We start from the raw sequence: 17,553 nt of genomic DNA on the forward strand, positions 1-17,553 counted from the left end.
GGAAGCTCTTGGAGGACAGTCTCTAAGGAGGTCTCGCTGGAGCTCCTCTGAGGGGACTCTGTCCCTCTGGAGACTCTGGAGAGAGGCCCTTTGGAACAGTCTCTGGCTGGAAGGCTCTTTCAGGAGGACTCTGGCTGGAACTCTCTCTGGTGAAGTCAGCTGTGATGGAGCTGGCGTGGTGTCACTAGAATCCTTGCTTAGACCTTGTTGTGAGTGTTAAAAGACTGACTGACTGATCTCTCTCTCTTAAGACTCAGGTCTAGGCCATGTTGGCTTAAGGCCCTTCATACTTATTTCCTTTTTCTCTCTTTTCTTTAATTCCACATTTGTATTAATTAAAATCTCTATAAAACCCAGTTGACTTGGGTATTTGAATAATTGGGAATATTTCCCTGGCGACCACCTTATATTTGATTTAAAAACCAAGACACTGTAGTGAAACATATTTTATGCGGTCAAATTTACTCACCCTCTCTTATAGCTATCACAATTTATATCTTCCACCATTTTAACTCACTACAGTTTACAACATCGCTCTTTTAACTGTTACAGTTTAAGGAGTTCAACCATTTTAAATCTAACACTTCTCAGGCCTTTCTCTTCTCCAGTACAGCCAATGAAAACTAAGCAAATCACTCTGTTCCTGTACCTGAATGCTGGATGTCAGTCTGTACTCTGAGGCCCCCCTCTCCAGACCAGGAATTTCCCAGCCAAAAGTCCCCTCAATGGCCAATATTCATTGGAAGTTTAGCTGCTGGAGTACAGGGAATGTCTTTATTTCGGTATTGATGTTCCCTGGGCTGTTTATATTTTCCTTAGCTCTGGACTACCCATCATCTACCATCTGCCTCCTCATTCCCACCCCTCTCAGCCCTCCCAGCCCAACCTCATAGTTCTGGATTCTCAGAAAGTCATATAGGAACTGCTGATCCAGGATCCCCTCTGATGTCCTCTGCTGAGAGAGGAAAGGAGGTGGCTGGTAGTCCTGAAAGGCCAGGCATTCCCCTCCTTCCTGTTCCCCATGAGGAATGCTCAGAGGGCCTGGGTTCAGATTACATGTGTTTTCCTCTCCTTCATTCTCAAGTATGTTTTGTGAAACAAAAGAGTCAGTCCAGGTGATATGCAGCATCTCATCCAGGTCTAATTCAATGACCCCAGGAGATGGCCAGAGTCCTAACACACACAAACACACATGTCTACTCTCACCCTCATATAGTTGAGAGGAAGCAAGTTCAATGGACTTAGACTCCTTAGTCCTGGGTTCAAATTCTGTCTCTGCTTCTTATTATTGCCCAGGTTAGAGTTGGCAGGATGATAACCAGGATCTGACACATGGAACAAGCTTGGGTAACAATGTTCTTTTATTAACATTTCATGATTTTATTCACATACAATGAGGGTCAATCCCTGTTGCTCTAGCAAGAGTAAGTTTGAGACTGGCATGGGACATTGTACACACAAATTATAGAAGTATTTCAGGCAAACCATAGGCAGAAAAATTCCTTTGCTCCCTTACATCCTTGTGACTACTAACTCTAAACATCCGATACAACCCTGAGAAGATTTGTCCTGTAGGTTTGAGACGGACATAGATACACCTCCAGGCTATGCCTTGATACCAAGAGGTTGTACCTCAGATATTCATCTGTCCCCTAAGCTATGAGGGTCACCCCTATATCTCCAGGCAGACTCAGGCAGAGGACCAAACTTCCACCCACTCATATCTTCACTGTTGAATAGAGTATAAAAACCCCAGAATTGACCTCTGGGAGATAGATTTCCATCTATGCTGTCCTCCCAAGAACAGCTTCCCATCTATGCTATTCTCCCTAGGAGGCAGTCATCCACCTATGCTGTCCTCCTGGCCAGATTCAACATTACCTTCTAAATTAATAAATTTCTCTTTTTATTTTCAAGCTAAGTTTCGGAGTCTTGCATCCTTGCAAAAGGTACCCTTCCCGAACCACAGGGGTTCACCTCAAGGCCCCCACAGGAAGACCACAGGACCTTCTTCTGAACCCCTGGACGAGGAGGGAAATGTGGATGGAATCAAGAAGATCTGGGGTGAAATCGCACCTGAGACATTTGGTGGCTGTGTGACCTTGGAGAAGTCACTGCATCTCTGCCTTACTTTTCCCTTCTGTAAAATGGAGCATCAATCCAGTAAGGTGCCTTTGATGAATCCCTGAGAGCCATAGAAATGGTGAATGTGAGGATTTCCTTTCCTGTGGAATAAAGTATAAATTGGCTGAAGCCAGGAAGAGAGGCAGAGAGAAGCTAGAAGGAGGCTGTGGACAGAGGGCCAAGCTGCACAGGGCTGCTCAGGACCAGGAAGAGCCAGATGCCAAGACATGACCAGCCCCCTGGGGTCAGGGGCCTCCCCAGTGCCCAGAGACCCCAGAGCTTGCTCAGGAAGTTTAACATAGACTTTGAGGAGCTCATTATTCAGTCCCAACCTGGAGCCCCCCGAGACACCCCAACTGGTGAAAGCCTAATGAGGAAACGGTCCAGGCAGCCCTCAGCCCTTATCACACACAGGGGAACTCGGGAAGGTTCCCTCTCAGGCCTGAAAACCCACTTTGCCCCCTTCACACAGGCACCAAATTCTGTGGAAGAGGAAGAAGGTCTTTGGGGTGCTTAAGGCAAAGGAAGGGCAACAAGCCACAGACTAAACGGCATCTCGGGGCCGGGTCTGACAGAGTCATTGTTTCTACACTACAGGAAGTGGGCCTTTTACACGCGCTATTAGGATCAATACGGTACCGGAACCAGCCCTTCTCTGGCCCCTCATTCAGGACAAGGACCAGACTGTCAGCCTCAGTTCGGTCCTCCCTGAAACGAGGAGGCCGCGCTCAGGGGCTTCTTGGGCCCCTCCTCACCCTCGGTCTGTGTTCTCAGAAACGTTTCTGTGTTTCCTTTTAGAGCCGCCTCCTATATCACAGGAAGGAGGCCCAGGAGGATCAAAGCTAAAAGTACCAGAAAGGAAAGGAAAGGAAAAGGACTCGGCTGCCGCCAGGGAGACTGGGAACACTTGGTGCGTGGCCCCTCCTCCACCAGGCCGCCAAACGTAGGAAGTAAGACTACATTTCCCAGAATTCTCGCACGATGTCCTCCAAACCTTGGCACTCCCATTGTGGAAGACTCCATTTCCCGAAGGCCTCGGTCCTGGCTTCACCCAAATCCTGGCACCGCCCCATGTGCATTCCCAGGGCTTGCTGGGACTTTCTTTAGGGCGGTCTCTGATTCTGCGTTGCTCACAAATTTGGCTTTTAGCTTTTGTCTTGAAAGGGCCTGGGAGGGCGTCAATGTAAAAGTTGGATCCCGGGCTTCCGCCGTGGAGTGTTTCTGCTCCCTCCCCGGTGGACCAGTTGCGGGTAACTGAGCCTGGAAGTTAGAGTTGGGGGTGGGGATGGAAGAGGGTAACTCGGTGCACGTGCACCCAGAAAGTCGGGGCTGGGGCGGTGTGCGTGTGAGGTGTAAGTGTGTGTAGTGTCGGAAGGAGGATGTCTCTGTTTGTGTCTCTGTGTCTGTATGTCTCTTATAGCTTTAAAGGACCGTAGAAAAGGGTACAAAAGTGCCGCTGTCAGTCGGGCGCGGCTCTGTCTGGACCCGGAGTCATGGCGGGGCATTGCCCTCCCGCAGAGGAGTGAATGGGCTCCCTTTTTATCCCCCCAGTGGAGTCCAGAGGTGGCGGGGTGGTGGGGGTGGGGTGCAGTCACAGGATAGGGGCGGAGAGAGGGGTGTGTGGTCACCTAATGGGGACGGGGCTGGTCCTAGAGGAGAAGCAGCCAAAAGGAGCCTGTTTGGAGTCCCGGGGATTTCCCGTGCCCACAGGCCTTGGAAGGAGCTCTGATCTCTGGCACAGAACAAATGCCAACACATTCCCCCAACCCCGGCCTGATGCCCGTCTCCCTGTCCAGAGTCTTCCTCTCCTATGAGTCTCCCTCAATCCACTCGGTGCACCCAAAGTAGTTTCTGAATGGAATGAAGCCAGAGAGAGCAGCAGAGGGGGCGGGGAAGCTTCTTCCTGCTCTGTCCAAGGTCCTTTCCGAGCCTGAGGCTCCCAGTCCCCTCCAGTGGGGAGAGTCTCCTCTGAGGCCGGGGGAAGGGCCCTGGGAGCCCTTCTGAGCCCTCCCCCCTCTAATGCCCCACAGGTGCACAAGAGGAAGTTTCCCCACCTTGGGGCTGCCACCCCCTGAGGGTCCACAGTCTGGGCCAAGCAAAGACCCTGGAGCCAGAGGGAATGGCCCCCAGGACCCAGAGGCCCCCTTCCCAGGTGAGTGCGGTCCTTCCCAGGTGAGTGCGGTCCATCCCCAGCCCTGGCCAAGCTCGCCCCAGCTGGAATCCAGAACTCAGACATGTGTCTTTCCCAACCTCCAGGGGAGCCATTACTACTTGCTGTCAGTGTGACCTCAAGGGTCCCCAACAATCCTCAACTGTGTTCTGGGGTTTTCCAGGGCCTCTGTAGCCCCTGCCTGGACGAGGTTCCAGACAGACAGGTCCAAGTGCAGACAGTTATTCATCCATCCTCCAGTGTGACCCCCTCCATCAGAGGGGGAGGCCTGTGTGTCCCACCATTCCAGGGATGGCCCAGGCACAGTCTCTGCCCCTGTCTTCCAGGTTCTGGGGTTTGGACAGGTCAGGGAGGCTTTGGAAGAAATTTGGGATGAGATCAGGTGAGGGCACAGACAGGAAAAAGGAGTGTTTTTAGTAGGAGAAAAAGAATGGGAATTTCTGGGGATGGTAAAAGGTCTGCTTTTCAAATGTTAATAAATTATCTGGAACTTAGAGTGCACTTAGCATACAGAAACTTTAGGTCTTTCCTTTTCCTATTAAAATAATTTACCTTGAACCTAACAAGATTATCTATCCTGTTGCTTTCTCAATATTTTTTATTTTGGTTCCTTTATTATTTTTTTTTAACTTTAAAAATTTTATTTAGATTATTTTTCCATTATCATATGATTTGTAGTCTGTTTCTACTCTCTTTCTTTTCCTGGACTTATCAAATAATTCCATTGGGTTGTACATATAGTAATGCTCAAAACCTACTTCCTTATTATTAATATTTGTAATAAAGTTTTTTTAATTGATTAATTTACAATCTTTTTCCATTTTTACATGATTCATTTTCTTTCCCTCCTCTCTTTCTTCCCCCCTCCCAGAGCTGACAAGCATTCCACTAAGTTGTACAAATGTCACTTGATACCTATTTCTATATCATTCATTTTTGCTATAGAGCTAATTTTAAGGCTTAATTCCCAAATCACATTCCCATATATTCATGTGATAAATGATGTCATATGTTTTGCTTTTGAATTTTTACTTCCATAGTTCTTTCTCTCAGGGTGGAGAGCATTCTTTTACATAAGTCCTTGAGGAGCATCCTGGCTTGTTGCGTTGCTATGTGACAAGGAAATCACTTTAAAAGACTGATATATATTAATTTAAGGTTGCCAAGGAATTCAGCTATGTAATTCCTAAATGAAAACTCAAGTCAGCAGTCAACCTTTTATAGAGTTTAATTACAAACAGGAGGAGGAAAGGTATTAGAGATAGAGAGAGAGAGGGAGAGAGAAAGGGGAGAGAAGAGAATAGGGCTTAAATACCCCTTCTGTTTAGGCTGGGCCAAAAGGCCCAAGCCCTTAGATAGCTGAGGCAAAGAAAGGAGATCAGTCCCTATCACTCACATGACCAAAATGGAGAAACAGTCTCAGGGGCCTCCACCTCCAGCTTCCTTCAGAGCCCACTCTCAAAGCACCACCTCTCAGACCAAAAACCTCTCCAACCAACCCTCCTCAGTCCTCAGACCCCCCTATCTTTAAGGAAACCATCCAAGTTCCCTCCCCTCAGTTCTCACATCTACCAATCACTGTCCATGTCTTCCCTGTGCCAATGGTGGCTCTAGCTTAACCCAGGACCGCCCAGAGGTCTGTGGCTTTGCACATGTCTGTTGAAGGTCATATTCTCAATAATTAAATCTTGATCCTTTGCTGCAGCCCTTTCTAAATCCTGTTAGGACTGAGTGGGGTGGAAATTGTATTTTCCAAGACCTGGTTCTGTCATTCCAAGTATCTCTATTGTATCAATTCTAAAATCAATCATGACTCAAAGAACTTCCTGTTCTATGCTTAAGCATAGGTCAAAGTCCTTTCCATTGTTCAGCAAAAGGTTTCTGTCCTAAAGTAATCTTAAGAAGGGAGGAGGAGGAACCTCCCATGCCAATGGGGTTCACATTCCAATAGAGTTCCCACTATCAATAGGAAAATTTTCAAGTATGAAATTTCCCAATGGTGAAATTTCCAACATTTGTAAGTCTAAGAAATTTTAAGGTTTACAGCTACCAGTAGCAAAGTCCATTATATTGGATTTTTCCACAGTGTTTTACTTTCTATGTACAGTGTTCTGCTGGTTCTGCTCATTTCACTCTGCATTAGTTCATTGAGGGTCTCCCAGTTCATATGGAAAGCCTCCAGATCCTCAATCCTTAACAGCACAGTAGTATTCCATCACCATCATATACCAAAATTTGTTCAGGCATTCCCCAATTGAGGGACACCTCCTTTTCAATTTTTTGCCACCACTAAAAGCCCAGCTATAAATATTTTTGAACAAGTATTTTTCATTATTACCCCTTTGGGATACAAACCCTGTACTGTTATAGCTAGATCAGAGGGTATGCAGTCTTTTAAAGCCCTTTAGGCATAATTCGACATTGCCTTCCAGAATGGTTGGATCAACTCACAACTTCCCGAACAATGTATTAGTGTACCAATTTTACATTTACTCAAGCCTTTATTATTGTCCTTTACTATCTTATTGGTAAATCTGCTAAGTGTGAGATGATACCTCAGGATTGTTTTGATTTGTATTTCTCTCATTGGGAGAGATTTAGAACACTTTTTGAAGTGATTATTGATCATTTTGATTTCTTCATCTGAAAACTGCCTATTCATATCCCCTGACCATTTGTTATTTGGGGAATTGCTTAATTTCTTGTACAGTTGACTTCTTTCCTTATATACTTGGGAAATTAGACCTTTGTTAGAGAGTTTTGTTATAAAAATTTTTTTCCCAGTTTGATGTTTTCCTCCTAATTTTGCTTGCATTAGTTTTGTTTGCACCAAATATTTTTAATTTAATATAATCAAATTGATTCATTTTACATATTGTAATATTCTCTCACTTTCGTTCGGTCTTAAATTCCTTCCTTTTCCATAGGTCTGTCAGGTATACTATTCTATGTTCTCCTAATTTATTTTTTATTTCACTCTTGATATTTAAATCTCTTATCCATTTTGAATTTATCTTGGTATTGTTAAAAAAAAAAACCAACCATAATGTCAAGCTACACAAAAGAGATAGAAAAACTGTCCAATATAGGTTCAAAACTGTTTGGATACTCTTGATAGATGTCATCAAAAGTATCCTCAGTGATGAAGTGAAGCTCAAATGTGAACTTCCCTTCAGGGCCAGGTGCAAGGACGCTAAAGAGACTTATTACAAATGTAAAATATTTATTGAAATATATAAGGATAAATAAGAGATTTGTAATTCTAAGGGATTCTAAATCCACCCAAATAAACTCCCAAGTTCCACAGGGAACCGCTTCTCCTGTGTTTCACAGGCTACACTACTCCTCCCTGATCTGACTAACCCAAATTTATACTATCTAAATAAAAACTACCGCTAATATCCTTATAAATCTTAACTTCACCTTCAAATTATAAAATAGCAAAGACTAGCTGGTCGAGTCTCAACAAGAATCAGAGTCCAAACCAAAGACCAGGTTTTTCTTTGGTCTTCTCAGAGTTAAACAATCTATAAAATCACGATAGTCACTAATGTTTCCCAAGTTGAGAAAGGAAAACACTGAGCTCCTTCAGGTCTTTCCCTCAGACAGAGAGAGACAAAGATGTTCCCTCCTCCAGTCCTGAGAGAGTCTCTGAGTGTGTGTCTGCCAACTGCCAGAGAGAGAAATTGACAGAAAAAAACATCACATCTGAAATTAACACGCTCTCTCTGCTCTGCTTCAAACTGCACTTCTTTTCTCAAGCAGCCACTTCACTTCTTATCCCTAAACTAATAAAACAATACTTATTTTCTAATATCATCCTTACAGTATAGGGTGTGACATGTTGATTTCAACCTAATTTTTCCCATATTGTTTTCCAGTTTTCCCAGAAGTTTTTGTCAAATAGTGAGTTCTTGTCCCAAAAGCAGATCTTTGGTTTTATGGAACACTGGCTTACTGAGTCTTTTTACCCCAAAGTCTATTCCATTGATCCACTGATCCTTCTTTCTCTAAGTCAGTACCAGATTCTTTTGATGATCACTGCTTTATAGTACAGTTTAAGATCTTGTACTGTTAGGCCACCATTCATCACATTTTTTTCATTACTTTCATTGATATTCTTGATCTTTTGTTCTTCCAAATTAACTTTGTCATAATTTTTTCTAATTCTAATAAAAAGTTTCTTGAAAACTCTCGAAAATGTGAAAAATTTTGATAGGTTTGGCACTGAATAATTAAATTATTTTTGGTAGGAACATCAATTTTATTCTATTCGCTTGTCCTACCCATGAGCATTTAATGGTTTTCCAATTGTTTAGCTCTAATTTTAATTGTGTGAAAAGTATTTTGTAGTTGTTTTCATATAATTCCTGTGTTTCTCTTGGTAAATCAATTCCCAAATATTTTATACTGTTTTTAGTGATTTTAAATGGAGTTTCTCTTTCTTACTCTTTCTGCTGAGTGTTGTTGGAAATACATAGAACTGCTGATGACTTATGTGAGTTTATTTTTGCCCTGCGACTTTACTAAAGTTGTTGATATTTCCCCTACTTTTTAGTTGATTTTCTAGGATTCTTTAAATATTCTATCATATCATCTACAGAGAGTGATGGTTTAGTTTCCTCATTGCCTACCTTAATTGCATTTTCTTCTTTAATTACTACTGCTAGTGTTTCTAGCACAATATCAAATAATAGAGGTGATAATGGGCATCCTTGTTTCACTCCTGATCTCATTGGGAAAGCTTCAAACTTGTCCCCATTGCAGAGGATACTTGCTTGCTGACAGTGTTAAATATATGTTGTTCATTAATTTGAGGAAGGCCCCAGCTATTCCTATACTTTCCAGATTTCATACTACCTGGAGACATCCAGGGGTCCTTTGTCAGGAGCATCTGCTTTGCGAAAATCACCCTATTCTATACTCAAAGATTTTCCCAAAAGAAAATTAAGAATTCTTTTTCCAATAATGGTTGCCATTCTGTTAGATTGAAATTAATATATCTAAGTTCTTATTTTCTGTAAAGGTTATTAATAATCACTTGAAATAGAAAAGGCAAGTAACCATTTATTTAAAGTCTCTTTCTTACTCTAAGTCTGATCACGTGTAGCTTATCTTGCAGGATTCTGTGTCCATCTTACCTGCCTGCTCAGGGAAGTAGAGGGAGGTGGGCTGCACCCCCACCCTTTTATTTACATTCGTGGACGCAGCACTGGCAAGTAAAAAATGGGATGAACTCTGTCGGCAATCCAGGAAGGGGAGGGGATGAAATTTCCTCTACACAGCACTACCCAGCCATTGTCTGGGTGCTGCGAGCTACAGGCCAACAGCCAGCCATTGCCTCTGTGAAAATCGGATTAACTCTCCCCTACCTATTTTTAGATTTAATCACCAGAAGCATATACACCCCACTTATCTTTATGTATGGAGAGGTCTGTGACCCATGTGTGTGATAGTGAGTTGACAATCAGAATCGACTGACTGCCCACTGGGCAGTCCTAAGCAAAGCTATAGCTGTGTGTAGAGGGAATTTCATCCCCTCTCTCCTGGGTTGAGGACCCGATTCATCAACATTTTTCACATGCCAGAGCTTTGCCTGTGGATGTAAATAAAAGGGCATGGGCAGAACCCACCTGGGTCTTTTGGCACAGACTTCTGGCTGGAGAAGGCAGGTGAGGGGAGAGAAGGAGATTTCTTGCAGGATGTACTGCATGTGGTCAAATGTAGAATAAGGAAGAGACTTTAAATCTGTGCTCATCTACCTTTTCTATCTCAAGTGATTATTAATAAACGTTATGGAAAATAAGAACTTGTGGATATTAATTTAACTATAACAGCTGCAACTGGTCCACATGAAGTGGAAGGAAAGCACAGGAAGTGACAAAAGGAAGGGTCTTTATAAGTGGCAAGAACTTCCTATGGCCAGTACTTTCCCCTGGAAGAGCTCTGGCTGGGGAGTTCTGACTGTTCTTAGATTTCCCCTTAGAACTACCATGTGGGTGAGTAAAAAAGACCGACTCCATTTCCTGGCTTTTCTGGAGGTACTAGCCTCTAGAGAGGCCTTGTACCTAAAACCCTTTTTTAATTTACCTCTGGGCCTCCCTTTGCTGGGGCCTCTGAAGCCCTACCTGGTTAAGATCGGGCCTGGAATGATCATCTACTTTCTAAATTTTTATACTTTCACTCTTTCTCCTTTTATAAACAAACTACCATAAAAAGTCATCCTGATTTGAGTCATATATTTTTGGCAACCACATTTTTATATATTTAGTCCAACCTTTACTTTTTAACCCTTACACCTCCCTGATGCGAGCTACAAACTGACAGCCAGTTATTCCTCAGTGTGCCTCTTAACTTCTTCTCTTTACCCTTATTCCCCAGGCTTCTATAGTTACAGGACTAGGCTTAGATCCTTTGTTTTTTATAAATAAACTTTTTGAAAATTAATGCTGACTTGTGATCTTTTTGTGGAATAATTTCCCTTTAGCCTGGTCAAGGTCAAAACTCCAGACTTGCTGTGCCCTTCCCCTGAGATTATGAAACTAGTAGGGAACCTCCCTTTTATTGTTATGATAAATGGGTTAAGGGTAGAACTAGCAAGCCATAGTGAATTTTGACCTATTTTGAGAGTGTGCTAGACCAGCCACAAGACTGGGGAAAACTTGAACTGACATCTTCCATGTATGGACAAGGATATACTTCACTTGTCAAGAAATAATAAAGGAGGAGATGAAGTCTCCTAAGTCCCTTGTGGTTATTAATGAATCTGAGAATTAGTCTGTTACAGCCTCAAAAAACACTCAGATTTTTTTGTTTTGTATGTTTTTAAATGAAGACACCAGTGCTAGAGGAATTGCCTTTTTTCTTTCTTTTATATTGTGGAAAGGTTCAACTGACCACATTAAATGACCAATCAATTAATAAATTAATTTAAAATGAAGAAATTCTGCCTCTTGAATATTCTAGTCATTGCCATCAATGTTTTTCTTATGAATGAGCTCAGTCCCCAACTCTAGGTAATCAAATGTTATCTTTTTAAAAGATGAACACCCCCTCCTTTCCTCATCACATTTACTCTTCTGCAACTAAATATATAATGACTGAATATTTTCTAGTAAGAAATGGCATCATAAAACAAAGACAAGAGGTCTTAGCACATCATACCCAGTGTTTTGCCAAATTCTCAATATAATAACAAAAGACTGGTCTTTTTATTTAGCTGGAATCAAAGTCTGATCCCATATAAATCTATGGAGTTCTCTATGCTTTTAGCTAGATAAGAGTCTTTCAGCCCTTTAGGAATTTAAGTAGAAAATTCCTTTTTTGTTGTTTTCTCCTTATTAATCACTGGTAATGTTTTCCCCCAGAATACCCAGTAATTGCTTCCTTCTCACAAACTTCCAAAAAATGTTTTTACTAGATGAATTCTGACAGTTGTGATGAGGAGGCATTTCAGATCACCCTCTTCCTTCTCCACAGAATCTCTCCCCTTCCTCAGAGAGCACATACCCTCTACCTAATTCCATAGGGAAAAGCATTTCAGATTGAGACACTTCTACAGTCTTTACTCTTCCAACACAATTTTCAGACACAAAATACCTTTGTCAATATTCCACTGGTCTCTGAATGACTGGTCTCCAGAGCTAGCTGACACTTTAAGGTGTAAAGCGTTTGGGGTGAGTTCCTTGTGTGCTTCAATTTCTTCAAGTTAGCTGATGAGTCCCAGTTGGATGAATTCTGCAGGCTCAGTTCTAAATCTTGTGACTTTTTCTGGTTTAGGGGTCAATAACATTCAAGGATGTGGTTGTGGACTTCACCCAGGAAGAGTGGTGTCTGTTGGATCCTTCTCAGAAAGAGCTGTACAGGGAGGTCATGCTGGAGAATGTGCAAAATCTATTCTTTGTGGGTAAGGACCATTTCCTCCATTAACTTTGAATCTGCCATTAAGGGAATATCTTCATTAAATGCCAAAGGTACACGATTTTGTAAGGGTTAAAAAAATTAAGGTTGGATTAAATAGAAGAGAAATGTCACTAAAATTAATATATCTCAAGTCAAATAACTTTTTAGCAAAAAAATTTTTATAAAATAGAGGGAAAGAATGAAAGTAGAGAAATGAGAGAGAGGGTAGAAAAGGTATCCCTATCACACTAGATAATTACTCCAGCCTCATTCAAACCAGGCAGAGCTTGTTAAATCTTCACTAGAGGACTGTGGGTCAGAGGGACTGGTGGTGAATAAAGCAAGGTTTCCAGCCACAAGGCCTCCTTCTATGCAGGGGGCTTCTTCAAGAGGCAGGAAAGGAGTCAGTCCTTTTTACTCAATTACATGGTCCAAAGAGAACATCCAAGAACAGTCTTACCAAAAGCAGTCCGAAGACCCAAGCTCGAACTCCTCCAAAGTCAAGTTCAAAGGAGAAGGGGCTGGTCACAGGAAGTTGCAACTACTTTTAAAGATCCCTTTTTGCATTACTTCTTGTGCCTTCCTTTCACTTTACATGGACCAATCACAGTTTTAGAATTTTCTTAGGACTGTCCAGGAGGCAGTCAGTTGTTTCTAAGTTGTCACCCAATTTAGCATGTGGGTTGCAGACCTCCCCTCACTTAAGGAAATGTGGGAGTTTATAGGCTTCTGGTGATTAAATCTAAAAGTGGACAAGGGGAGAGTTAATTCTATCTTTACAATTTTAAGCCTTTGTCAATGATTAAAAAAGCAAAACTGCTGATCTCTGCATAGGGTTCTCTTCCTGCCTGGTTTTATTGAAAAAAAAAAAAGTCTGAATTCTGTGATGGGAAGATGTAACTTTCTTGCTCCTAAAATTTTCTCTCTTGTATTTTAGGTGGCTTCAGGTGAAAACTTAAAACAGTGTTACAGATTTACTTTCCTGAAGTTAATCACAAAGGTCATGTAGTTCACCTTATAATAGACCTGAATTCTGTGTGCAAATTCTCTGTTAATACCATGGCAGATTTTCTTTGCAGATGCCCATGGAATGGGACACTCTACATGCCAAGGCAGCCCCTTCCTATGTGGGTTGAGTGGTATTTAGAAAGTATTTTTTGTTAAGTATTAAAGGGGGAGGCAGTGCCAAAAAGACAGCAGAGCATAAGCAAAAGCTGGAACTACCCTGAGGATCTCAAATGAACCTTAAAAGATTGCTTTTAGAATCCTAGAATCACAGAATTAACAAGGGTCAGAGTAAGGTGAGGCTCCTGAGGAAAAGAGGTTGAAAGATAGGCAAAAAGGATCTATTTCTGGGGACAAAGAGGAATTGGTTGTAAAACTGAGCAAAGGGGAGTGCAGAAAATCCATCCCCTCCACACTGCTCCATATCCCCTACCTGGACAGAAGGAAAGTTCAAGATCCTGGACCCTTATTAAATCTTCATTAATTAGTACTTCCCACACTCTACCCTTGAAGATAGGGAAACAAGAAAGTAAAGGAAAGAGGAGGGAGGAGAAACTATTGGGCTTTAATTCAAAAAAGAAAAGCAGGAGTAACAATTATGATCTCAGACAAAGAAAGAGCAAAAATAGATCTGATTAAAAGAGATAAGTTTTATAATTACATCTTGATTAAAAAAAGATAGTCTAGATAATGAGACTGCAGTAGTTCTTAGCATATATGCACCAACTGAGATAGCCTCCAGATTTTTAAAGTAGAAACTAAAGGAGAATAAGGAGGAAATTGCTAATAAAACTATATTGGTTGGGGATCTCAAGCTTCCTTTATCAGAACTCTCACCAAAAAATAAACAAGGAAAAAAGGAAGCATATGAAAATTTAGAAAAGTTACATTTAATAGATATCTGGAGCAAATGGAATGAAATGGAAAAGGAATTTATTTTCTTTTCAATTGCACATGGAAAATACACAAAGGACCATATAAAGGTATAAAAACTTCATAATGAAATGCAAAAAAGCAGAAGTAATAACTGCAATTTTTTCAAATCACAATGCAATAAAAGTATTGTCAATAAGAATTAATGGAAAGAAATGTTTAAAATTAATTGGAAACTGAATAATCTAATTGATCAAAAAGGATGGGTCAACAAACAAATGATGGAAACAATCAATGATGACATAAAAGGAATGACAGTGAGGAGACAACATACCAAAAGTTGTGGGATGTAATGAAAGCAGTACTTGGAGGAAATTTTATATCCATGTATACTTATATTAAGAAAAAGAGGGAAAAAATGAAAAAGAACAAATTAAAAATCCACCTAAAGACTAAATTGGAAATCCAAAAAATCAAAGGAGAAATTAATAAAGTTGAAAGTAAAAGAACTTTTAAACTAAGAAATAAGACTAGAAGTTTGTTTTAAAAGAAAAAAGTGCAAATAAAATAGAACATTAATCTAATTACTATTTAAACAATTTGGCAAAATAGGAAAAGCATTATTTAGATCTAGTTTCATTTGTGTTAAAAGTGTTTTGTAGTCATGCTCATATAATTCCTGTGCTTCTCTTGGCAGATAGATTCCCAAATATTTTATATTGTCTAGTGTGACCACATAAGATGCTTGGAAATCATAAGTGCTTGGAAAACTAGAAAACCATATAGCAAAAATTAGGTATAGACCAATAGCTCACACCCTATATCAAGATATCGTCCAAATGGGTATATGACTTAGATATAAAGGGTGATATTATAAGTAAATTCAGGGAATATAGAATTATTTGCCTGGCAGATCTATGGAGAAAGGAAGAATTTCTGACCAAATGAGATAAAAAATATTATAAGAAGTAAAATGACTAATTTTGACTATAATAATTTTAAACTCTTTTGAATAAATGAAAACAATACAACCAAGATTAGAAGAGAAACAACAAACTGGGAAATACTATTTTACAACAGATTTCTCTGTTCTCATTTTTAAACATATAAAGATCTACGACAATTTTATCCAAGAATGCAATCATTCCCCAGTTGACAAATGGTCATTGGTTATGAATAAGCAGTTTTCAGATGAAGAAATCAAAGTTGTCTATAATCATATGAAGAAATGTTGTAAATGTCTCTTGATTAGAGAAGTCAATTAGAAGAATTCTGAAGTGTTACCTCACACCTAACTGATTGGCCAATATGACAGTAAAGCGATTTGACACAGATTGGAGGGGATGTGGCAAAATTGAGACACTTAATACCTTGCTGTTGGATTTGTCAACTGATCCATCCTTTCTGGAGATCAATGTAAAAATTAAAATTATATCTGTAATAAAAAAATATTTTTTGAGGTTTATTAATGATCATTAGAAATCAAGGAATAAAGAAGATACAAAATAAAGACCATGTGCCCATGGCTGCTTAGTCATTTTTAGCCTTCCCCACTCACCACCATCACTGCTGATTCTACATAAGAGAGGAGGAGCCTCCAAAGCTCACACCCTTTATCCTCTATCTACAGGAAGTACATAATGACAGGAAGTCAGTGGGCTCTTGGGTTATGTAGTTCTTTTTTAGGGTAACAGATTTTTTAATCATACAACAATTTGGAATGAATCCCAAAGCACTACAAAACAATGCATACCTTTTGATTCAGTAATACAACTACTAGGTCTGTGTCCCAAACAGATTAAAAAAAAAAGGGAACGGACCTATTTGTAGGAAAATATTTGTAACTGCACTTTTGGGGGTAGCAAAGAATTGGAAATTGAAGGGATTTCTATCAGTTGACTAATGGCTGAATAAATTCTTGTCGTATATGAGGGTGATGGGGAACTATTGTGCTTTAAGAAATGACCAACAGGATGATTTCAGAAAGTGCTGGGACTACTCCCATGAACTGATGCAGAGGGAAATAAGCAGAACCAGGAGATTATTATACACTATATAACAGTATATATACACACCATAACAGTAATGTTATAGAATGTTCATCTGTGACAGCTTTGGCTACTCTCAGCAATACAATGATCTAGTACAATTCTGAGGGACTTGTGACAAAGAATGCCTCCAGAAAAAGAACTGTTGGAGTTGGAACGCAGATGAAACAATTTTTCACTTGTTTATTTGGGTTTTTGTTTTGAGGTTGTGGTTTTATGTGATTATTCACTTATAAGAAGAAACAATATGGAAATAAAATTTAAAAAGAATTATGAAACTATAGCTCATGTTCCCTAATTCTGCTTAATCTAGCAAGTTTATCCTTATTCCACCTTCATTCTTCCCTCAAATTCCAGGCCTGGTAATAGGAATGAAAGGAAACGCAATAAGCATTTAAAAATGCCTGCTCTATGTCCTCTACTAGGTAAAAGAGTTCATAATTATCATTAATTTCACATAAAACCTGTGATTTTGATACTTTTATTGTCCTCAGTTCATAGTTGAGGCCATTGAAGTAACAGGTTAAATAACTTACCCCAGGACATCCACTTACCATCTCTCTCGGGCTGGATTAAATTTGTTTTTCTGACTGCAACTTCTAACCTCTTCACTACCAGCTGCCTAATTTCTAGATAATAGAGGTTGTGGAATGTGTCTAGAGGTAAATCAAGATAGAATTTTATGATTGCAAGTGTGTTACATGACCTCTGCCCTGCTGTAAATGTTCCAACAATGAATATGAAAGAAAACATTCTATAGGCCTCATTTGCATGACCCCTTTTGATTAAGAGGACCAAATTTTTTTTATTTTTCTCTCCTGATCCATTCATTCTTCTTTATGCCCAGGGATGCCACTTCCAAGAGCAAATTTTATCTCCTCTTTTGTGTGAGGAGAGTCACCATGCCTCCTAGAGAAAAAAGATCCAAAGATCTCCTGTCCAGGGGAATGAAGTGAAAGTGGGTATATAATGGCTGTTACCCCAAAAGACTCATCTGTTGTAGTGAAGGGAGGGCTAGATTTGGGGGCTGGCAGACCTACCCTGAATTATACTATTCATTTCCTGAGATGTGGATGACGGTCTCATAGATCAGGAGACATAATATATGGTAGATGCAGACATAACTTGTCTGCACTGAGTGGTATAATATCTTTGCATTTGTAGAGAAAAGAAGAAAACTTCTATTGCACTTTGAAAATTTCTGCATGAGAATTAAAAAGAGTCAAGTTGTTTCTCAGCTTAGCATATAAAATTTACCAAGAATGACCATGTGATAGTGCATCCAAAATGATGGGAACAAAATATCTGAAAGGTTACCTGAGATTGATAAAATTATAAGATTAGTCAATGAGTCACTTTAAAAGGAAAGACAGGGCAATGGAAAAAGATTGTTCAGTACTGTGAAAGCATGCTTAGTCATAGGTTTTGAGT

General features: G+C 40.3%; 1 protein-coding gene across 4 annotated transcripts in view; it reads left to right on the forward strand.

The window, feature by feature from the left end:
• The first annotated feature begins 2,857 nt into the window (after window positions 1–2,857).
• Window positions 2,858–17,553, forward strand: part of LOC100619529 (zinc finger protein 420-like) — a 39,092-nt gene continuing 24,396 nt past the window's right edge. For all 4 annotated transcript variants that reach the window (XR_008918229.1, XR_008918230.1, XR_008918228.1 and 1 more), the window contains exons 1-3: window positions 2,858–3,374; window positions 4,155–4,276; window positions 12,074–12,200. Coding sequence is in view for 1 of the 4 variants with exons in the window: in XM_007492597.3 (XP_007492659.2) it covers window positions 4,244–4,276; window positions 12,074–12,200 (160 nt within the window). In the remaining 3 variants the exon portion in view is untranslated. The remainder of the gene's footprint in view (window positions 3,375–4,154; window positions 4,277–12,073; window positions 12,201–17,553) is intronic.

The sequence above is a fragment of the Monodelphis domestica genome, chromosome 4 (genome assembly GCF_027887165.1).
Source record: "Monodelphis domestica isolate mMonDom1 chromosome 4, mMonDom1.pri, whole genome shotgun sequence".
NCBI classification, from domain to species: Eukaryota; Metazoa; Chordata; class Mammalia; order Didelphimorphia; family Didelphidae; genus Monodelphis; species Monodelphis domestica.